The sequence below is a fragment of the Anomaloglossus baeobatrachus genome, chromosome 9, assembly GCF_048569485.1.
Source record: "Anomaloglossus baeobatrachus isolate aAnoBae1 chromosome 9, aAnoBae1.hap1, whole genome shotgun sequence".
NCBI lineage: Eukaryota > Metazoa > Chordata > Amphibia > Anura > Aromobatidae > Anomaloglossus > Anomaloglossus baeobatrachus.
In genome coordinates, this window is record NC_134361.1 from 154,551,679 (window position 1) to 154,575,702 (window position 24,024).

General features: G+C 46.7%; 2 protein-coding genes across 2 annotated transcripts in view; one reads left to right on the top strand and one right to left on the bottom strand.

Annotated features, from left to right (window-relative positions):
* LOC142251327 (protein Shroom4-like) overlaps positions 1-24,024 on the top strand; it is a 1,515,126-nt gene that overhangs the window by 443,445 nt on the left and 1,047,657 nt on the right. The window lies entirely within an intron of this gene.
* On the bottom strand, positions 7,728-10,765 carry LOC142251851 (uncharacterized). The gene is made up of 3 exons (XM_075324899.1): positions 8,917-10,765; positions 7,892-8,224; positions 7,728-7,813 (listed from the first exon to the last, which is right to left on the bottom strand). Exons 1-2 carry the CDS (start codon positions 10,763-10,765, stop codon positions 7,941-7,943), a joined length of 2,133 nt encoding a protein of 710 aa, XP_075181014.1. The 3' UTR covers positions 7,728-7,813; positions 7,892-7,940.

Here is a 24,024-nt window from a genome sequence, read left to right on the forward strand (position 1 = left end):
CCCTGATAGTGTTGGGCCTGGGCCAGTTCTGGATGGCCGTGATCTTCTCAGTATCCGGTGCCACCCCCTTGGCGCTGACCACATGTCCCAGGTCCTGGACCTTAGGCTTCAGTAGGTGACATTTAGATGGTTTTAGCTTCATCCCATACCTGGATAGGGCTTCGAATACTTCCATTAGGTGTTACAGATGCGCTTCATATGTCTTAGAGTATACAATGAGATCATCTAGGTAAAGCAGGACAGTCTCGAAGTTGCAGTGACCCAAGCAGCACTCCATGAGTCTCTGGAATGTTCCTGGTGCATTAAACAGCCCGAACGGCATACTATTGAACTCACATAATCCCATCGGGGTAGCAAAAGCGGTTTTCTCACGGTCCTCTTCAGCAACTGCCACTTGCCAGTATCCGCTGGTAAGATCAAGAGTAGAGAAATAAGTGGCAGATTTCAGGGCAGCTAACGATTCCTCAATTCGGGGTAAGGGATAGGCAACCTTGTGCGTGATCGATCTCGTTGATTTGTCTGTAATCCACACACATCCTCATAGTGCCGTCCTTCTTTTTCACTAATACCAGGGGAGCTGCCCAGGGGTTGCAACTATCACGGATGACCCCAGCCTCCTTCATGTTCCTGAACATGTTCTTTGCACACTGGTAATGGGCAGGTGGTATGGGCCTATACCTTTCTTTGATGGGTGGATGAGCGCTTGTGGGTATGTGGTGTTGTACCCCTTTTATCCGCCCCAAATCAAGTGGATGTTTGCTAAAGACCTGCTCCTCCTCCTGCACAACCCTGTGTACCCCTTGTTTGTGATATGAGGGTGTAGAGTCGGTGCCCACATGTAATTCTTGTCACCACTTCTCTAACTGTCCCTTGAAACTGTCACTAGGGGACTGATCTGATGAGTTTGGGGAACTTACTGCATGGAGGGAATCTGTGTTCACTGTGAACAGCTTGGCAATTGGGGCATACCTGGGCAAAGTGACGCCTTCTTCCCCGTAATTAAACACTCGCACGGACACCCTCCGCTTCCGTACATCGACTACCCCCCTGGCCGTTAACACTGTGGGCCAATGCTCTGAGGGCAGGGGCTCTACCACTGCCTGGTAATCCTGTCCCTAGGAGCCTACAGCTGCCCTGCACCATAACATCATCTCCCTCCGCGGGGGCAGCACCCGTACACCACCAATTTCACCTCCGGAGAGATTTTCCTGTTGCCGCTGCAGGAGGGCTCGGATTTCCCGTTGCAGAAGTCTCTGTCGCCCTGCTCCCGCAGTCTTAGATACCTGTTGTAGTAAAAACAACACTTCTACTATACAGTTCTCCATGACATTTGTTCCCAAAATAATCTTAGGGTTACGATCACTAGGGTCATTCTGTACGACTGAGTCCCTGTCACGGTAACACTACCCGGCCCACCTTAATGGTCACCTCCTTGAACCCAATTTGAGTCACTGGTAACCCTTTAACGGCGTAGATGGTAATGCGGTCATTTGGTGGGGTGATTTCATCATCTAACCAAAACCTCTTATACAGTATATAGGGAAGGGTCATTACCTGGGAGCCGATATCAAGAAGTGAAGAGGTTGGGATCCCATCCAGAGTGATGGAAACGATGGGCCGTCCCCCGAAATACCGCTCTCGCCAGTCTGCTGGGCCTTGGGAGTTTATTCCTGGGGATTGGCCCTTGGCCCCAGGGGTTGCCCATTTAAAGGACAGACTCGAGCATGATGGCCAGTCTTATTACACTTATAACAAACAAGCTGTCCATACCGGTCGCTGTTCCATCCTCTGTATGTCGAGGTCCTTCCTCTCATCCAGGGGACATCCTCTGGGCAGTCGGCTAGCTGAATCTTTCCTGCTGGCTTGGCCTTTGTCTTGAGCTACATCGCCTCCAAGATCCTTGCGACATCACTGCTCAGCTGTTGCACCTGTGAAGACAGATCGTTGATTCCGCCCACGGCCACTACCAAAGGTGTTAGTTCCGGCAATGCTAAGGCAGGGGGCTTCACTTCTATAGGAGAAGTGCCGGCTTGCCAGGGTGGAAGGGGAGAGTCAGGAGGGGGCTGTAGGGCTTTGATCGCCCGAACCTTCAGGATACTAAAGTCTATTGTAGGATGCTCCAGGGACCACAGCCGGAGCTGCTTACGATCTTCCACTGATCCCAGGCCTTGTAGGAACTGCTCCACAAGTATCTTGTTCCCTTCCTTTACACCAATGTCATTGATCAGTTTTAGAGTCCGTAACGCTGCTTGCAGTCTCAGGGCGTAATCTCTGATGCTATCTTGGGGGCCCTGTTTGCAGCTGTAGAACCTCATTCTCAGATCAGCTTCGGTGCGGGTCTCAAACGCAGCTCCCAGCCATTTAAAAATGGCGGGGACCGAGGTCCGGTCCTCATCAGTCCACGTTTCCACTTCGAACTCCGCGGCGCCCGTCAATTGGCCGAGTACAACAGACGCTCGCTGATGGCCCATCAGGGCATATATATCAAGAACGGTGCAGATCTTCCGCTTGAATTCCTGTAACGCATCAGGTCGGCCATCATACTGTGGGAGCCAAGCAGCGCCAGGCATGTAGGGTAAGGTGATCGATATGATCGGTACGACCGCTTCGGCCTCGGGTGCCGCCGCTCCTGTGGCCTGAGCAGCACCCGCTGCACCCACATTACCCTGGTCTGGTGGGGGTAGCGCTGCGACGCCTCAATCGTCCGGTGCAAACATCTTCACGTTCCCCCTTGGTTATTGCCAGCCACTCACTGCTGCGCTGGGGCCCTCTGGGAACTTCCGGTTCTGGGCAGACTCTTTGCGCACTTTTGGTCGAGAAGACGGCGTTTTGGCGCCAAAGATGGCGGGAAATGGCAGGAACGGGACTTTTGACATGCAGTTTTCAGATTTTCAAGGCGCACGTCACCCAGGTAAGTGGGTCCTGTCTGAATCCTGTTTGTGATGCCAAGTTTTTATAGGGTGTGCCGCCCCAGCAGTGGATCGAACCACTCGAATCCGGGATGGTGTCAGTTCGTGGCTCGAGGGTCTCCAGTCCCGGGGGCTTAGAGGCCACACTCTAAAGTAAAAGAGGATATTTACAAGGGATCTGTAGTTTGTGACACCACCCGTGGTGTGCGGCAATTGGGAGTACCACCACTGCCATTGTTGGGAGTACCCGGAGTGATGGATTGGTGCAGCAAAGTGTTATTACCCTCCACGGGTAGGGGTAAGCCCCGGGACTCTGGATGGTGATGCGGGGACACAGTGCAGGGGGTCACTCATGTACTCACTCAGCCAGTGAGCAGGCACTGACAACCGGGTAAACCAAGTCTCTAGGTGCCGCTGCCTCTCTCGGGGAGCTCAAGTAAACAAGAAGTAGCAAGGCACTCCCTGTGCCTTGCTACTTCTTGTTTACATGGCCTTGAAACCTGAAGTGCACCCCAATATCCTCTCAATCCACATGAAGGAAGTGCCATTTTCTTTTATATATCTCTCGGGGAGCTCGTCCGGGTCCCGTCCCCTGCAGTGCTACTTGGTGTACTGAGACCTGCCTCCTGGCACAAAGTTGAGATTTTACTGATGTGGCCCTGTAGTTTGGAACTTGCCGGGCCACACTCCCCACTGTGGCTAAGTGTGGGAGCCTGCTCTCAGGGCTCACGCTTGGGATCTTGTGGGCTGCATATGTGGAAGGCCCTATCCCCCTCATTGCGCTAGTGTCCCGATTCTGGAGCTAGTGGGAACAGTCCATAAAGGTACTGCTCTCCACAGGTCAATTGACGGGTTTCCTAAAGCTTCTCTTTGACCTTGGGTCCATGTACCCCGCCGTGCCTTTGGTCCCAGATCGGAGATAGGACTAGTCTGCTGACCGTCCTCTTGACAGGTCCTGGCTACCTCGTCTCAATCCCCTGTGACTGGGGGTCCGACTCCTCTAGGCCTAGACACCGCCTGTAACCTAGACAGCTACTTTCGGGAGCCACGGCACCCTGCTTCCTCCACTTCACTCCACTTCACTTCACTTTTCTTTATTTCACTGACACTCTCCTGACCCACCCTTCCTGATCCCTAGGTGGGCGACCCTATTCTGCTCAAGCCGCCCACTGGTGTGTCCGGTGGGTGTGGTGCAGGGTGTTCATAGCATTTGATTTGCTGTTGGAGGCAGCACCGCAAGATGGGGACCCAGAACCATGAGGTATTTGAATACTGCACTAAGGAAACAGCGTGCAGTACCCTGTGACGACCTGATAGTCCAGGGGTGTCACAGATGTATGCGATTTGCATGACAACGGGTATCGACGAGTCATTCTGTCGCGGGCGAGGAGGATGCCGTCGCTGCTGCGCTCTTGCTAACGCTCGGGTCCGGCGCTGCTGCGATGGCTGCTCGATGGTCAAGGCGGTGGGCCGGATCCGGGGACTCGAGCGGCGCTCCTCGCCCGTGAGTGAAAGGGGTGATTGGTTTGGGGGATTTAGTCCGTGATGCCACCCATGGGTCGTGGTGAGGATAGGCACCACTGCTGCTGGTGACGGGGATCCTGGGAGCGATGATAGGGAGCAGCTGGGATGTTGTTTTCCCCCTCCGTGGGTAGGGGTCGGTGGTCCCGGGGCCCGGTGATGTGACGGGGAGGCAGGGTCGGTGAGGTGCAGGGTTGCAGGGACAGCGCAGCGCGGTGCCGGATGGCACGGGTATACTCACTCAGCAAGAAAGGTACAAAGTCCTTGGTAAACCAAACGGCTGGATGGACGGGTCCCACAACCGGCTGCAGTGTGTCTTCAATCGGGACTTTTGCTGTTGTGAAACCCCTGGGGTTCCAGTCACATTCGGATCTGACTATTGTCGGCGGCTCCAAGCCTGGTCGGGGTCCGATGGCCCTGCCTGTGTGTGCTGGCTTCACTTCGCTCCCCGGTCGGTACCGGCGGGCCGTCGCCCGTCCCCGGTCCTACGGTTCCGCGTCGATCCACCACTCCTGCAGACGGCCACCACCGTCTGCCAACCTTGCTGTCAGTGCCTGGGCCACAAACCCAGACACCCAAGTGTTTACTCCTCACTCTTCCCTCTCCACAACTCAACTCCGTCACTTTTCCCTCCTCCAGGCCTGTGAACTCCTCGGTGGGTGGAGCCAACCGCTTAGCTCTGCCCAACCTGGTGTGGACATCAGACCCTGAAGGGAGGCAACAAGGGTTTTGTGTTTGGCTGTTGTCCCTGTCTGATGGGGGTGGGGTGTGTTAGTGTGTTATCTGTGACGACCTGGCTAGGCCAGGGCGCCACATTCCCCCTTGGTGAAATGCAGACCGTCCACGGGCTGCCCATCCATCACCGGTTTTATTTTTCTTTTCAAAACTGTAAAAAATTTAAATAACATATAAACCTTTTTAAACATACAAGCAGTTTTCGTGAGGACACTTAAACGTTGCACATGTAAACCATTTTTAATGACGGACGGACGGATGTCTTCCGCTCTCCCACCCAAGCAACCTAGCCCTGATACTGCCCCTAAGAAGTGGGGAGCACCCCTTGACCCCAGTCCAGGTTCAGGCTGCCCGAGCGGGAACGGGTACGGTTACTTGAACCCATCTGTCACTTCAGGGGGCCCCACGTCCTTGGGGGACCCCTGACCCCCGGAGGATGGCCACCGGTCCAGGTGGTGGCCGGGCCCCAGCCTGCTCTGCTGCGGGCCCTTCCTCCAATCTGCCTCTCCAGAGGCGGCTCCGACGGAAAATCACCCCTCAACTTATTTACAAGCACACAAGTTCGTGGGTGGCCTGCCAGTTCTCGGCCATGTCCATGAGTAGTCTCTCATGCAGGTTGTAAAAGCACACAGGGTCCCTCCGGGGGTTTCCAGCTGAGCCCAGACTCGTGGCTCCTCAGTGGCTAGTGACCCATCATTGGCTGGGGTATGGAGGTCTGCTAAAGGTTCTTCTACGTTACCCGCTCCAGCGATTGATGGGCTGGCTTCCTCTCGGGCCTCCGGACCCTGGCGGGGCAACACGGACTCTGCCACCTCCATCGGGGACAGTGATCTGGGTGGGATTGTATGAGTGGTCAGCACAGGCGATGGTTCGGGCCCTGCTGGGGCCAGAGGTAGACCGGATCCTTCAGCCGCAGCGGCCGGTCCTCTAGGGACACAAGGGTGTGGGTCTCTCACCAGCTCCTCTAGCATGGTCTCTATTTCATGCGCCCGCACGACCGCGGCCAGCTCCTCCATCTCAGCCGTCCAGCAATCGAGCAGGTCCCGTACTTGGACCCGGTTACTGCAGCACAACAGCATCACTTGGGTGTTCAGCCAAGCCGCCGTCCCAGGGGCAGGATCCGGAGATTCAGGCCTCTCTGATGGTGCGAAAATACAAAATTATCCCCGGCACTCCAAGAGAAAAAAGAAACAATGTCTGGGTATTTTTGATGTTTTTTATTGTGAATAGTCTTATCTCGACGTTTCGGTCATACCTTGACCTTTATCAAGAGAATTAATCAGACTATAGAAAGAGAACATAAAAAAACAGAAATTAATACATAATACAGGAGAAGAATTACCAGGAGACACAGCTCCGGTTATTTATATACATTGTACACAAAAGGAGTATACATTACAATGGTAAGGTACAGAGTCAAAGATATATATAAGATAATAACATCTGTATACACCCAAGAAGAAAGAACAACATCCGAAGTAATTGTTTACCAACTGGAAACTTATCATGTAAGTATCAGAAGAGACTAACAGGTAGACGTACCTATGAAGCAGAGAAATCAGTATGTGCATACTACTCGAGGTAGGGAGCAATACGAGTCACCACTCATATGAAGAGGAACTTATCAGGTGCGTATGAGCGCTAGGTGAAAGAAAGAATCATTAACAAAGGAAACCTATGCAGTGATTCTTGACTGTGATCGGTGAATAAGTAATATGTGAATACCTGTGACTGAATAATAGACAATCGGGATCAGCCAGTCAATAGTCTATGGGGTAATCATGTAGTGGTATTCCACCGAGGTAGAAGGTCGTATGTCGTGACTGGTTGTAGAAAAAAGAGAGCGAAATAAAGTAAGTGAGTAAAGCATGAATGGAGAAGAGGAGTAGAAGAAGGAGGGGGGGGAGGGAAGGGGGGGGGAAGGGGGAGGGGGAAGGGTTGGGTTGGGGGAGGGGGGGAAGGAGAAAGGAAAAGATGGTGAGATCAGGCTGAAGGTAAAGATAAGTGTATATGAGAAGTTAAGACAAGGTACCTGTCCAATAATTGGCTACTGTATAGGTGCCATGCCAATCTTGTTAGTGAGCAGAGAACCTAATGGAGAAATTCTCGAATGAACACATCAGTGGATAGAGAGACGTGTCTCTAAAATTGGTTATACTCCATTCACTACCTGTCAAACAGCATGAAATGGTGTGCGGGAGGTAATGTGTCTCTGGAAACTTGTGACACCAATACATTAGGTATAAGACATATAGCCCACAATGCCAAATGTTCTAAAAATAGAAAGATCTCATGAGAAAAAATCCACACACTGTATAACATCCAATGAGGTGAGTAACCTCCATCAACATGACTAATATTACTCACAATCTATGAGCAGCCGTGAAATAAGGTCGTATAGGAGACCTTCTTAAAGGAGTAGTGGAGTAGGTGAAATTGTCATGACAGTGTCGGTATTACACCTATGCTGCGGACTAGTGACATAAATAGACAGAGGTTAATGCAATGGTGTACTGATAAATCACCAGACCATGGACAAAACTGATAAATAGCATAACAATACCTCAAAAGGGAAACAGCCTATATGGTAACAGTGTCCTATGCCAGGGCTATGCTCAAAAGTGGTAACTTGGAAAAAGGTCAAAGACCTATGGAGAATAAAGAGAACCTGTTAAAGAACATAGATTAACGGTCACAAAAATGAAAGTAAAAGCTCTTACTGATACCTGGTGTATGAGATGATACAGGCTTGTGTCCAGGGGGAATGGTGGCTGGCTACTGAGTTGGTCTGTGTAACTGAGCCGTCTTAAATGCAGGTGGTGATGAGGAGATCGGCTCCAGGTGGAGCTGACTTGCTGCGCATAGGAACGGTAGTGGTGAAGGTTGGTACTGCAGCACTAGGTTTACATAGAGGACTATTAGGTGTTGTGAGTCACGTGAAATACAGTGAGAAGTGGCATACAGACCTCCGTGATGTGAGGGAGTGAGTGCCTCACATGTGACCACTAAAAGCACAGGGGTGAACCGGTGATGTGTGGAAATCACGTAGTGAAGAGAGCCTAAAAAAGGGGGAGAAAAATAAATTAGTAGGCATATGACAGGAAAGAATTTAAACCTGGAAAACATAAGAATGTAAGGAATTCACAAAACAACAGGTACCTTACAATTACCATAGATCTGTATCTAAAATCACTCTCATAAAGTGATATTGATAAATTACATAACTAATCAGAGACATAAAAATCACAGTCATAAAAATGGGAAAAGAGGTTTATCTAAAAGGAGTCTACGGAGACCACAACTAGGACCTGAGCATGTCAGAGATGGACCTCATATTCTCGGTTCAGTCCTCGGGGTTCCAGGGTACCCAACGTGAAAATCCAATATGCTTCTCTTTCTTTTAATCTACGGACCCTATCGCCACCCCTACGTAATAGTGGAACATGCTCAATGACCTGAAACCTCAATTGAGCTACTGTATGATGGAAAGTGTCAAAATGATGGGGGATGGGTAGTAAAAGTTGCTTACATCTGATCGTTGATTTGTGTTTACTGATGCGATCTCGGATATGTTGGGTAGTCTCCCCAACATACCCGAGACCGCAGGGACACTTGATCAGGTATATCACATAGGAAGACTCACAGGTGTGATACCCTCTGATAGTGAAGTTTTTTCCAGTATGGGGATGTGTGAACTTGTTACCCTTGGTCAAATTATTGCATTGGAGACAGTGTAAGCATGGGAAGTTACCTGTTTTGGGTGGTCCCAAGAAAGTCTGTCGTGGTGAGATTGATGACCCTATGTCGGCTCGGATCAGACTATCCCTCAGGTTCCTCGCTCGTTTGTGACAAAAGATAGGGAACATCCCGAACTCTTTTATAGAGGGGTAAGCCTTCTGTAGTAATGGCCAATGTCTTGTAATGACCTCCTTAAAAAGTGGCGAAAAAGGGTGGTATGTCTGGACACAATGCATCCGTGGTGAAATGACATCATCATTGCGGGCACGGGTAGAGCGATTGAATGCCACGGAAGAAGGGTAGCCTCGTGAGAGGAATTTATCACCCATCTCACGAAACCTTGTTGCTTGTGTTTGAGGATCAGAAACGATCCTTTCCACTCTCTTATGCTGTGAAATGGGCAATGACTTTTTAATGTGTGGAGGGTGGCAACTGGAGTACAGCAGAAGGCTGTTCTTGTCGGTGGGTTTGACGTATAGATCAGTCGTGATAGTCCCTTCAGGGGATAGAATGACAAGGGTGTCCAGAAAGTTAATCTGGAAGGGATCACTGTGTACTGTAAAAGTGAGACCCGGACGGGCGGAGGAGATATATTGGTGAAAGGTATCCAGGGATAAGGAATCACCGTGCCATATGACAAAAATGTCATCAATATATCTCCTCCATCCAATGGCATGTTGTTTCCACAGCGAATGGCTGTACACAAATGTGTCTTCGAAATGCGCCATGTAGATATTTGCGTACGGAGGCGCTACGTTAGAACCCATCGCTGTGCCCCGTTGCTGCATATAAAACTGATCTTCGAAGAGGAAAAAATTATTGCCCAATACCAATTGCAGGAGATCAAGACAGAAAGAATGCTGTAGAGGGGACAGTGACCCATAAAGTTCCAAGAACCAGTTGACGGCTTGGATGCCATCGCTGTGTGCTATACTTGTGTAGAGACTGTCTACATCAAAGGTCACGAGAAGACAATCGGGAGGAAGAGAGGTGAAAGATCTGATATGAGACAGAAAGTCAGACGTGTCCTTTAGGTATGACGGAATCACAGGAATTAGTGGTGTGAGAATCTTATCCAGGGAGATGGCCAATGGCGAAAGGATAGATTCAGTGGAGGCTACGATAGGTCGTCCGGGAGGTTGCTGAAGATTTTTATGAATCTTGGGTAGAACATAAAAGACGGGTGTTACGGGGTTAGATTTAATGAGATACTCAGCCAATTTCTTGTCAATCGTGCCTTGTGATAAGTGGTAGTCAACAGTATCCCTGATCCGTTCGCGTATTTGAGGAGTGGGGTCTCGAGGGACGGGCAAATAAGTGGAATTGTCACGTAGTTGTCTATAAATCTCAGAAAGATAATATGTTTTGTCCAGAATGACAATGGATCCCCCTTTATCGGCTGGCTTAATAATTATACTTTTGTTATTCTGGAGTTCCCTGATGGCTGTATCTTCTTCAGGGGTATAGTTGTGTCTGATCTTGTATAGGCCCCTATCTATGTCCTGTAAAATCTTATTCATATCATTGGAAACCAGAGAAATGTAAGTCTCAACGGGATGATAGGACCTGGGGGGATGAAAGGTACTCGTGAGACTGAGTTTAAGATCCCGGAGACTAAAAGTGCCAGAGCCCGAACCTACGTCCTCAGGGGTAGTATCCCCCTCTGAGGAGGCAAAATGGGCCTTGAGACGAAGGTTCCTGAAAAAGCGTCTCATCTCCTGGTCCATCCTGAAGGGATTGAACTTGGGAGTGGGACAAAACGAGAGACCCCTTTGCAACACCTGTGACTCAATGGGTGAAAGGTTATATGACGAAATGTTAAATACCAAGTTATCAACAATATTGTCATTTGCAGTGGTCATACCTGTGATCTGGTCTGCATACGAGGAACATGACCTGGTCTTCCTCTGGCTCCTCCTCGTTTTTCTCCTGGGGTGTATCTGGCCCCTAAAAAACGATTGGATGACGTGGGGTAAGAGTCACTATCAGAACCAGAGGAGGCCGAGAATCTGTGGACGCTAGGGCGATAGGGGGGATTAGTGTCCTGTGAGCGCCACCTATAGACACGATCTTTAAGATAATCCTCTTGATCCCTGATGAATTTCGTCCTTTTACGCTCCTGTAAATTTTTCTGGAAGGTGTCGATCGATTCTCTGGTTTTCTGTCTCAGTCTGTCCCACTCGGCACTTGGTAAGGTGTTAGAGAATTGGTCTTCGATGGATTTGATTTTGGGTTCCAATTCGCTTATCTCTTTCTGGAGAAACTCAATGGTCAATATGATCACGTCCATCGAACATTTGTTTAAAATACTTTCGTACTTTGTACAGTATTCTGGGTTATCCGAAAATAAGGTAGGACGAAGGGGTACTCTGAGGCCTCGCGGGATTCGCTGAACTTTATGGTACTCAGCTAATGTAGCGCAATGTAAGTCCAAAGCTGTGTATCTCTTTAGCTCCTTTTCATAGTCGCGGGTACGAATCTCTTCAGTGGGAACTGATAAAAAAGTGCGTGGTGTGGTGACCCTTGACAGGATACTTGTCACCTCTTCATTAGCATATGAAAAAGTATTGAAAGACATTGAGGTCAGGAAAAAACACGGATGATAGGAGCCCAGGAAAAATAAAGTCCAATAATTCGTATAGACCTGGCTCACTATGAATGCGGGTGCTCTAGGGAAACAGTCAATACTCCAAAAATACAAAATTATCCCCGGCACTCCAAGAGAAAAAAGAAACAATGTCTGGGTATTTTTGATGTTTTTTATTGTGAATAGTCTTATCTATTTGAGATAAGACTATTCACAATAAAAAACATCAAAAATACCCAGACATTGTTTCTTTTTTCTCTTGGAGTGCCGGGGATAATTTTGTATTTTTGGAGTATTGACTGTTTCCCTAGAGCACCCGCATTCATAGTGAGCCAGGTCTATACGAATTATTGGTCTCTGATGGTGCGGACATGTTGCAAGCTGCTTCCAGGAACCGGTTATGTTTGCAGAGTCCTGGCGTCCCCGCTTTTATAGCCTCGGCTACATCAGGCAGACACACTCTCGCGCCCCCTTGGTACACTTCAGCACTTCCGTTTGTTGGGGGCGGGGCTTCGCTTTCGCGCCTGCCCTGCTTGGAGAAGACACTCATTCGGGAGATTCTCGCGCCAAGATGGCGGCGCTTCAAAATTTTCGGCTGGACTGCGCCGGCGGAGATCACAAGGCGCACTTCTACTGTTAAGTAGATGGGTTCAATCATGTTCGTGACACCAAGTTGTCGCAGGCGGGGAGGATGCCGTCGCTGCTGCGCTCTCGCTAACGCTCGGGTCCGGCGCTGCTGCGATGGCTGCTCGGTGGCTCGAGCGGTGGGCCGGATCCGGGGACTCGAGCGGCGCTCCTCGCCCGTGAGTGAAAGGGGTGGTTGGTTTGGGGGATTTAGTCCGTGACGCCACCCACGGGTCGTGGTGAAGGTAGGCACCACTGCTGCTGGTGACGGGGATCCCGGGAGCGATGGTAGGGAGCAGCTGGGATGTTGTTTTCCCCCTCCGTGGGTAGGGGTCGGTGGTCCCGGGGCCCGGTGATGTGATGGGGAGGCAGGGTCGGTGAGGTGCAGGGTTGCAGGGACAGCGCGGCGCGGTGCCGGATGGCATGGGTGTACTCACTCAGCAAGAAAGGTACAAAGTCCTTGGTAAACCAAACGGCTGGATGGACGGGTCCCACAACCGGCTGCAGTGTGTCTCTCCCCGGACAGGTGATGGTGGCTGTCTTTCCCTGCACCTTGATGTTATTCTTCTGAGTACTATGGATTCCTAACGGTAGTCCGCTCCCCGGTGTATGGGTACCGGAGGAGCCGGTTTGCCCGCAGGCACTGGCCCTTGGGTCTCTAGACTTAGGCAGAAGCTGTATAATCTCACGGTGTGGGCGGTTGCCTTCAATCGGGACTTTTGCTGTTGTGAAACCCCTGGGGTTCCAGTCACATTCGGATCTGACTATTGTCGGCGGCTCCAAGCCTGGTCGGGGTCCGATGGCCCTGCCTGTGTGTGCTGGGTTCACTTCGCTCCCCAGTCGGTGCCGGCGGGCCGTCACCCATCCCCGGTCCTACGGTTCCGCGTCGATCCACCACTCCTGCAGACGGCCACCACCGTCTGCCAACCTTGCTGTCAGTGCCTGGGCCACAAACCCAGACACCCAAGTGTTTACTCCTCTCACTTCCACCTCCTGGACTAAACTGTCACTTTTCCCTCCTCCAGGCCTGTGAACTCCTCGGTGGGTGGAGCCAACCGCTTAGCTCCGCCCCACCTGGTGTGGACATCAGACCCTGGAGGCAGGCAACAAGGGTTTTGTGTTTGGCTGTTGTCCCTGTCTGATGGGGGTGGGGTGTGTTAGTGTGTTATCTGTGACGACCTGGCTAGGCCAGGGCGCAACAATTCCAAACCCGATTAAGTCCTTGCCTCCCCTGTCCCATTCATCCTCTCCGCCGGACCCCTAATTTAGGTACTAAAACTAAAATGAAAGAGACCACACCAGAGGAGGGAATTAATTGGCCACAGCAGCCTTTTATTTAACATTCAACATATAAACAAAACGATACCACTAACAAGAAGGGAATGGTCCTCGAAGCCCCTAACAATTCCTTTATTGCTGTCCCAGCCCAGATTAGACTTATAACGTCGTATTACCCCTAGTCGATTAAACTCCTGCTCAGAGGCAATTATTGCAAAACGACCTGTCAGATTTTTTTCTGCACCACCATGGGCCATACCGTCACCAGCTGTATGGCCCTCAGCCATTTTCCTTTCCTTTTGAATCCACCTGGGTAGTACAGAGCATTTGTGAGCTCCCCCCATCCATCCACCGTAAAACCACATTCCCAACTTCGAGGACCCCCCCTTCCCCTGCCGTTGTGACAAGAATTAGAAAAAGAAATAGTTTAAGAGTACACCCCATTCAAAATCTCAATTGTGATTGTAACCTAAGACATATAACTGTATGAAAAAATTGAAGGCCACACGTAGCCGGCTAGACCTCCTTACCATGTACTGGCATTACACTGAAAAAAGGGAAGGTGGGTGGGAGTTCTATTGTAGGCAGCCTAAAATGGCTGCCCTACACTAATGGCTTACCCTATTTATACCCCTAATCCCATGCTCCAACTCTTTAGGATCTCTGCCTTTCATTTAATCCCCTCCTTCTCTAGCCCAAGCAAATCCCCTAAACCCTGCATTATTTGAAAATACACCTATACTTTAAACCAAAACCCAAGCCCTGTACCGTTTAACCCTTGCATTCCCATCCAACCCTCTCATGTCGGCCTCCCTCTAGTCCGCGGACCTCAGTCCGACCTTACTTGTCAATGGGTATTGACGAGTCATTCCAAACCTGATTAAGTCCTTGCCTCCTCCCATCCCATTCATCCTCTCCGCCAGACCCCTAATTTAGGTACTGTAACTAAAATAAGAGACCACACCAGAGGATGAAATTAATTGGCCACAGCAGCCTTTTATTTAACATACAACATATAAACAAAACAATCCCACTAATAAGAAGGGAATGGTCCTCGAAGCCCCTAATAATTATTTTATTGCTGACCAAGCCCAGCTTAGACTTACAAGGTCATATTACCCCCAGTCGATTAAACTCCTGTTCAGAGGCACTTATTGCAAAACGACCTATCAGAATTTTTCCGCACCGCCACGGGCCATACCTTCACCACCTGTATGGCCCTCAGCCATTTTCCATTCCTTTGAATCCACCTGGGGAGTCCAGAGCCTTGTGAGCTCCTGCCCATCCATCCACCATAAATCCACATTCCCAACTTCAAGGACCCCCCCTTTCCCGCCACCAATGAAAATGTTATGACACCTCAAACATTTGTATCCCTCTACATCCTCAGGGAAATTTCTATGCCTTCCTGGATTGCTAAACACCACACGTCCGTTCCTGTTGTGTTCAAATGAAATCCATCCTGTCTCCAAAACTCACCTTCCCCAGATTCCAAAACTGAGTGGAGCACTGAAATTGCCCCATTCCTAGCCATGAAATTGCCTACTGCCCTATTGACTTTTATCCTAGCTTTGTCACACTAGGCATTGAACGGGCCCCACTGTATCTGACCATATTGTTATGACCTTTGGAAACATTACCCATAACTTTAACAAATCGAATTTAATGCCTTTGATCAATTCCCTAAATGGCCTCCTTTCTAAGTCGTTCCCTCCTAAATGAACCACAAACACCTCTGGAGCCCGGTCCAACCTGACGAAACGGTGAACTTCCATAAGAAATCGACACCACAACATGCCCCTGTTCCCTATTCACCGCAGCAAGACTTCCTCCCTTGAAAAACCCAGCTGGCACTTGGCTGGGTGGACCGCTGTCCGCAGCGACGCCCAGAAGACGAAAGAGTTACCCATAATCTACACCAACGCCTGGGCCTGCCTGCAGATTTAAGAAAAAGGAAAAATTAAGCAAACAATGCAATCTTAATAAAAATAATGCTTTTTCCCTGATCTGAGACCTTATTCACAGCTGGATAGGATGCACATAAGAGTGAAACCTAACTGATTCCCATCGGCCTATCTGCTTCGCAACGTCATTTCCTAGCCCACATCTGGCTGCTTCTGTTGCTGCCCCTATCCTAAATGAATGACCACTATACCGTGAGAGGTCAGCTTTTCCGGAATTTAAACATCGTTTGAACACTGTCAAGAACTGAAAGCAGGATAAAAACGATCCATCCTCATGCACCAGCAACGGTAATTTGAATTATGCATGCCCTGGTGAAAATTCATGCACGCAACAAACAGGGCACAACGGCGAACCAGAGACCTGAACCAACACCACCTTAGATCCCTTACGTGTTTGATCCGTTTTTGACTTGCGAATTAAAATCTCGACTCTATACCTGTACAAATCCACATCTTCCTTCAATAGGCCCCCTTTTTTGACAACCTTGGAGGGGCTAACTAGTTCCCTAAGTCTAAAAGTTTTATCTCCCAGTTTGACTTACATACTGTCTTGAGTTGCCTTCCTAACAACTGCAATAAGTCAAAGGAAACCGGGCAACGACTATCTGCCCCCACTCCGTCTCTGCGCCAACCTTTTAATACTTGTGCCATTAAAAATGCCTTTTTGAAAGCCCGTGACCCTCTTGCTTTAAAACCAAAGGACAGCCCTACAACACAATGGTTAATTTTAGAAACTGACCAACTATTTTCCCAGACAATGGCCCACAAATAACAACAACAACTCCTCCTCACCTAACCTATTATCCATAAAAGTACACTAATTCTCCCAAGCACGCTAAGCTCGATTGTAAGCTGACCATATCCCTACTGCCAAAGATGAATGAATTAAGGCCTGTGACGCTCGTATAGCAGATCCCACAATTCCGGTGGGCATTCCAAGCTCGATTCCTCCGCTCTGGGTTCCAGATCTTGGAAGCGCTCCCACTGTGAACGAGAGATGGCATCAGCTATTGCATTTTTTATACCAAGTAAGTGTTCCGCCACCACCCACGCATTTAACAATAGGTTCAATAAAACTAGTTGCTGAAGCAATCTCCCCACTGGGGGAGATGATGTTGACAATGAATTTATTGCCGACACAAGTCCCATGTTGTTACAGAAGAATTTTACTTTTTTGTTCCTGAACCTGTCACCCCACATAGTCAATGATACCACTATGGGGCACAGTTCGAGAAGTGCAAGATTCTTTACCAGATCTTTGTCCTTCCAGGTTACTGGCCATTTGCCACAGTATCAACTTCCTTGGCAGTACGCGCCAAAGCCATCACTTTCTGTTGCATTTGTAAACAATCCCAAATGATCTGTGCTCACTGATCCCTCCATCATTAGCGATCTGCCGTTATATGTGTCCAAAAATTGGGACCATACTTCCAAATATTCCCTTAACTCTTTTCTTTTCTTACCCTCACATAATGATGGGGTGCTTTCACACCTGCAGTCACAGATGCCAAGCGCTGACAAAAAACTCATTGGCCCATTATGCCCATTGGCATAATGCGGCAAGCGAAATTAAGCTTGCCGAGTAATGATTGTAATTCTCTCAAAGTTACCTTATGCAACAACCAAAATCTTAACACCTCTCCTCTCAAATCATCAAGTTTGTCCTCAGGTAACCTACATTACAGGGCCAGAGAGTCAATGACAATACCTAAAAAACTTAAGGTTGTCACCGGGCCGACTATTTTTTCTTCCACCAGCGGCACGCCAAAGGAACGTGCTGCACTTTCCATAGTATGCAATAACAAGGAACAATCATTTGAACCAGGAGCACCTATACATAAGAAATCATCCAAAGAATGAATGATTGAACTAAGCCCTGAACCATCTCTCACTACCCATTCTAGAAAAGTTCTAAACAATTCGAAATAAGCGCACGACAGTGAGCAGCCCATAGGGAGACACCGGTCAACTAGAAACTTTCCGTCCCAAAAAACAACCAAGTAAATGCGTGCTATTCGGGTGGACCGGCAGCAGCCTGAATGCCACCTCTATATCAGTTTTTGCCAGCAAGGCTCCTTTTCCACAACCCCGAACCCAGGTAATAGCTGCATAAAATGAAGTATACATCATCGAACATAGTTCAGGGTCTATTCCATCATTTACTGAAGCACCCCTAGGGAAGAACAGGTGGTGGATCAAACGAAACTTGTTGGGTTCTTTCTTAGGGACTACTCCTAAAGGAGAGACTCTTAGGTTACTTAAAGGTGGGGCATCAAAAGGCCTTGCTATCCGACCCAAAGTTAACTCTTTTTCTAACTTACCTCGCACAACTTCGGGGTATTGGATTGCTGACTTTACATTTTTTGTACGTAACTTAACCGAAACATTTACAGACGGAATGGTAAAACCTTCTAGAAAACCCAAATAAAGCATGGTAGCTGCCGCCTTGTCTGGATTTCTATTTAGAAATGGCGCCATCTCTTGTAAGCGCACCGGTGTATCCCCTTTTTTCAGAATTGTCTGCTCTTTTTTGTTTTCCGGTCCTAAAACATTTTGATGCACCACGCTGACCTCAACAATTACTACATTCAAGATTAAATCTACACTTTGAGCCAAACTTACATCCGCCATCGTTGAACAAAAAACATAGTCCTCTTTGAATGGCGACCGAGTGTCTCGCCTGTCCAAAACCCCCAGTCCCCCTCCTTAAAGGGCTGACTAGATGAATCTAGCCGACTGGGTGCTGTCACAAATAACCATAAGGCAATATCTGTATGATCCCAATGAATGCTAGACTGCACCGCCTTACGCTGTCGGAATTGTTAATCATACCTTAACAATCCTTGTCCTCCATACACCCAATAGGCCTTGCCAATAGCTTCCATATAACAGAACAAAGCTGAGCAACATTCCGGCGTCTTTTCCCCAATAATACTGGCCAAGATTTCAAAAGCTTTCAACCAATTTGAAAATGTGCAGATGCAGATGTCTCTTTTTTAGAGATGAGCGATGTTCAAGTCGAACGGTTCGCCAATTTCATGTTTGAGTGATTTTGGGGGGGTTTTAGAGTTGTTCGACGAACTCGAACGATTTGCTAAAAGTTCGGTAGTTCGAGTTACGTTCGAGAACGGTTTGATCACCAAAAAGCATAGCTAGTTACTAGCTGGCTTTTCATTGTAAAAGTGTGAGTCACTGTGTATCATGATATTATCAAAATTCAGTGTATAGTGTGCGGGGGGGGGACGGGGTTTAGATCAGTGCTGCTGCTGAGTGCTGAAAGAATGGCGATCGCCATTTATTTATTTTTTTTTCCTAACTGCACATACAGTGGGGCGGGCCTGGCTGTCAGCAAATCACAGACACACACACAGTAAAGTGGATTTTTGCCAGACAAGCAAGGGCATGTGTCATAGGCTGTGTATGTCACATGTGCTTGCCTTATAAGACACGGCCATTTTCCCCATCACCGCCATTATCTGTCTGCTGCGGGTGGGTAAAAAAATATATACAAAAGGAAAAACGGGTATATGCCGCGCTTAAAAACCACTGAGGCAGAACTGATATAACAATTTCTTTTTTATTACAGCATTCCAACGCGTTTCAGAGACAAGGACCATCTCCTTCTTCAGGGAAAAAGAAATCATACAAACATTCCCAAGCTGGTGTCTTATAAAGGATCCATACTGCCACGTTGACAGCTATGACGTCATCCGCCCTCAGGATTGTAGGGTGATGACTCATAAGCACGTGGAGAAGCAGACACATGAATGAAGGAGAGAATAAAATGTTCACATTATGCTCCATTAATAAATTATCACAAAAGAACAAACATTTATAATAAAAATTAAGAAAATTGTAAAATTTATGATTATTTCATTATTTGTGTGAAAGGAAATAAAAGTGTTGAAAACTTGAACAAAAATGTGTAGAACAGGGAAATGGGGAAGTACAAACTTGTAGAGAATATGCCGGTGGGGGTGAGGGGTTAAACGCCAAACCATTACTCTAAGGACATCAGGCAATCCTGATTGACAACGGACTGGTATATGGTTAGGGAAAATTGTGTGAAAGGGACTGTGGCTAGTGAAATTATTTTAATTATTTTAATTCATGATAAAGAATGTGATTCCAGGTCAGTGCTAATAATTTTGGCCGGTTAATAATTAGGAGGAATAGTGAACATGCATGGCACATGAACATGGAGTTCATATAAATTATACAGTGAGATGGTTCCTAAATGTCAGGAATCAGTGTGCCCGTAGCCTAGGTTAAAAGGAAGAAGAGAGTATGCATAAGGAAATGGGACGGGTATCAGCTGTCAAGGTAAAAAGAGTTCAACCTGTAAAGGAAAAAGAGCGCATGCGTGAGAGAATGGAGCGAGTACTGGATTGTCAGGGTGAATAGAGTTCAAACCGTGGGAAAATAGTAGAGTGCGCAAGCGCATGGAGAAGAATTAGCTCAGCGGAGGTAACCACGGGTCAGACCGTGGGAAAAAAGCGCTTACTGTGATATAGAGTAGTGAGAGAGAACAGATGTGAGGCGCCCGCTGAGGGAGGGAGGTGGGCAGACGAAATCTAGGAAGGTATAAGAAAAAATGGGTTGGATGGGTGTTAATAATAATAGGTAAGAGGGGATAGTTTTAATAAAAAAATGTTTCTACATAGCGTGATTAGATGAGATAGAAGTACAAAAGTTTCAATATAAAATATGAATTAATGAAATGATTAAAACACTTTCACAATTTTAAAATAGAAACTCACTGGTTGTTTTTTTTAAAAGACTTGAAATCTGATGATGATAAGTGGGGATTGGATAAAATTGGTACACATATAAAATGAAAAATGTATAAAAGTGCACATTTGGGAATGCAAACACACATACATACATAAAAAATACATATATATTATATACCCACATATCTATACAAACAAGTGCAGATACAAATTTCTCTAAAAACAACAACTAGGTCCTAATATCATGAGGAAGAAGATAGCTAAAAAATGGCAAGACTTGCAATGATCTTGTCATGTACGGGCTAATCAAGAAAACACTGTAGTCTCCATATTTTAAACTGAAAGAACTGACTCTTGAAAAACTTGCATTAATTTTGAGTAAGACGAGGATCTGGAATAAGATAATGGATATATACAAAGATGGGATATTAAATAAATAATATTCAACAGAAGTAGGAGATAGTAAATAATTTAACAAGGGTGGGGACTAATAAAAAAGGTCTGATACTTCATTTAAGCCAAAGGGTTTTAAGGTATTCAGTTTGTGTATCCAAAACGTCTCTTTTCTGCTTAAGGCTTCAGTCCTATTGTCAATCAAGATTGCCTGATGTCCTTAGAGTAACGGTTTGGCGTTTAACCCCTCTCCCCACCAGCATATTCTCTACAGGTTCGTACTTCCCTGTTCTACACATTTTTGTTCAAGTTTTCAAATAATTAAATAATCATAAATTTTACAATTTTCTTAATTTTTATTATAAATGTTTGTTCTTTTGTGATAATTTATTAATGGAGCATAATGTGAAAATTTTATTCTCTCCTTCATTCATGTGTCTGCTTCTCCACGTGCTTATGAGTCATCACCCTGCAATCCTGAGGGCGGATGACGTCATAGCTGTCAACGTGGCAGTATGGATCCTTTATAAGACACCAGCTTGGGAATGTTTGTATGATTTCTTTTACCCTTCAGAAGGAGACGGTCCTTGTCTCTGAAACGCGTTGGAATGCTGTAATAAAAAATAAATTTTTATATCAGTTCTGCCTCAGTGGTTTTTAACCCCTTCACCCCCGGCCACTAAAACACCCTAATGACCAGGCCATTTTTTGCAATTCTGACCAGTGTCACTTTGACAGGTTATAACTCTGGAACGCTTCAACGGATCCTGGCGATTCTGAGATTGTTTTTTCGTGACATATTGTACTTCATGTCAGTGGTAAATTTAGGCCGATATTTTTTGCGTTTATTTGTGAAAATTTAGGAAATTTGGCGAAAATTTTGAAAATTTCGCAATTTTCAAACTTTGAAAATTTATGCCCATAAATCTGAGAGATATGTCACACAAAATAGTTACTAAATAACATTTCCCACTTGTCAACTTTACATCAGCGCAATTTTCGAAACAAATTTTTTTTCCGTTAGGAAGTTAGAAGGGGTCAAAGGTCATCAGCAAATTCTCATTTTTCCAACAAAATTTACAAAATAATTTTTTTTAGGGACCACATCACATTTGAGGTGACTTTGAACGGCCTAGGTGACAGAAAATACCCAAAAGTGACCCCATTCTAAAAACTACACCCCTCACACTGCTCAAAACCACATCCAATAAGTTTATTAACCCTTTAGGTGCTTCACAGGAACCAAAGCAATGTGGAAGGAAAAAATGAAAATTTTACTTTTTAACACAAAAATGTTACTTTAGCCATAAAATTTTCATTTTTACAAGGGAGAAAAGAGAAAGTACACAATACAATTTATTGTGCATGTTCTCCTGAGTACGCTGATACCCCATATGTGGTAAAAATCAATTGGTTGGGTGCACGGCAGAGCTCGGAAGGGAAGGAGCGCCATTTGAATTTTTTAACGCAAAATTAGCTGCACTCATTAGCGGACGCCATGTCGGGTTTGAAGACCCCCTGAGGTGCCTAAACAATAGAGATCCCCCACAAATGACCCCATTTTGGAAACTAGAGCCCTCAAATAATTTTTCTAGATGTTTGGTGAGCACTTTGAACCCCTGGGGGCTTCACAGAAGTTTATAGCGTTGAGCCGTGAAAAGAAAAAAAAAATTTTTTACCACAAAACGGTTGCTTCAACTAGGTAGCTTTTTTTTCACAAGGGTAACAGGAAAAAATGTACCATAAAATGTATTGTGCATTTTCTCCTGAGTACGCAGATACCTCATATGTGGTGGAAATCAAATGTTTGGACACACAGCAGTGCTCGGAAGGCAAGGAGCGCCATTTGAATTTTTGAGTGCAAAATTAGCTGCACCTGTTAGCGGACGCCATGTCGGGTTTGAAGACCCCCTGAGGTGCCTAAACAATGGAGCTCCCCTACAAGTGACCCCATTTTGGAAACTAGAGCCCTCAAATAATTGTTCTAGATGTTTGGTGAGCACTTTGAACACCTGGGGGCTTCACAGAAGTTTATAGCGTTGAGCCGTGAAAAGAAAAAAAAAATTTTTTTACAACAAAACGGTTGCTTCAACTAGGTAGCTTTTTTTTTCACAAGGGTAACAGGAAAAAATGCACCATAAAATGTATTGTGCATTTTCTCCTGAATACGCAGATACCTCATATGTGGTGGAAATCAAATCTTTGGACACACGGCAGTGCTCGGAAGGCAAGGAGCGCCATTTGAATTTTTGAGTGCAAAATTAGCTGCACTCATTAGCGGACGCCATGTGGGGTATGAAGACCCCCTGAGGTGCCTAAACAATGGAGCTCCCCCACAAGTCACCCCATTTTGGAAACTAGAGCCCTCAAATAATTTTTCTAGATGTTTGGTGAGCACTTTGAACCCCTGGGGGCTTCACAGAAGTTTATAGCGTTGAGCCGTGAAAAGAAAAAAAATTTTTTTTACCACAAAATGGTTGCTTCAACTAGGTAGCTTTTTTTTTCACAAGGCTATCAGGAAAAAATGCACGATAAAATGTATTGTGCATTTTCTCCTGAGTACGCAGATACCTCATATGTGGTGGAAAGTAATTGTTTGGGCGCATGGCGGGGCTCAGAAGAGAAGGAGCGCCATTTGACAGCAAAATTGGTTGGAATCATTAGCGGACGCCATGTCACGTTTGGAGACCCCCTATGGTACCTAAACAGTGGAGCTCCCCCACAAGTCACCCCATTTTGGAAACTAGAGCCCTCAAATAATTTTTCTGGATGTTTGGTGAGCACTTTGAACCCCTGGGGGCTTCACAGAAGTTTATAGCGTTGAGCCGTGAAAAGAAAAAAAATTTTTTTTACCACAAAACGGTTGCTTCAACTAGGTAGCTTTTTTTTTCACAAGGCTATTAGGAAAAAATGCACCATAAAATGTATTGTGCATTTTCTCCTGAGTACGCAGATACCTCATATGTGGTGGAAAGTAATTGTTTGGGCGCATGGCGGGGCTCAGAAGAGAAGGAGCGCCATTTGACAGCAAAATTGGTTGGAATCATTAGCGGACGCCATGCCACGTTTGGAGACCCCCTATGGTGCCTAAACAGTGGAGATCCCCCACAAGTGACACCATTTTGGAAACTAGAGCCCTCAAATAATTTTTCTAGATGTTTAGTGAGCACTTTGAACACCTGGGGGCTTCACAGAAGTTTATAGCGTTGAGCCGTGAAAAGAATTTTTTTTTTTTTTACCACAAAATGGTTGCTTCAACTAGGTAGCTTTTTTTTTCACAAGGGTAACAGGAAAAAATGCACCATAAAACGTATTGTGCATTTTCTCCTGAGTACGCAGATACCTCACATGTGGTGGAAAGTAATTGTTTGAGCGCATGGCAGGGCTCAGAAGAGAACGAACGCCATTTGAATTTTCAAACGCACAGACGCAGTACACTGATCGGCCGCTGCAGGACGCACGGTCGGATGCGATAAAAAAAAGCGTCGGGGATACGTAAAAAAAAGAGTCACGCCAAAAATTGACCATGGATGCAGATACGT

What these genes read in the sequence shown, in the direction of transcription:
- LOC142251851 (XM_075324899.1), bottom strand. Translation starts at nt 10,765, where the DNA reads ATGACCACTGCAAATGACAATATTGTTGATAACTTGGTATTTAACATT. An exon ending in CTTGGGACCACCCAAAACAG is followed by an intron (nt 8,225 to 8,916) that starts GTAACTTCCCAT and finishes CCCCTTTTTTAG; the next exon opens with GCTCTCTTCACTACGTGATT.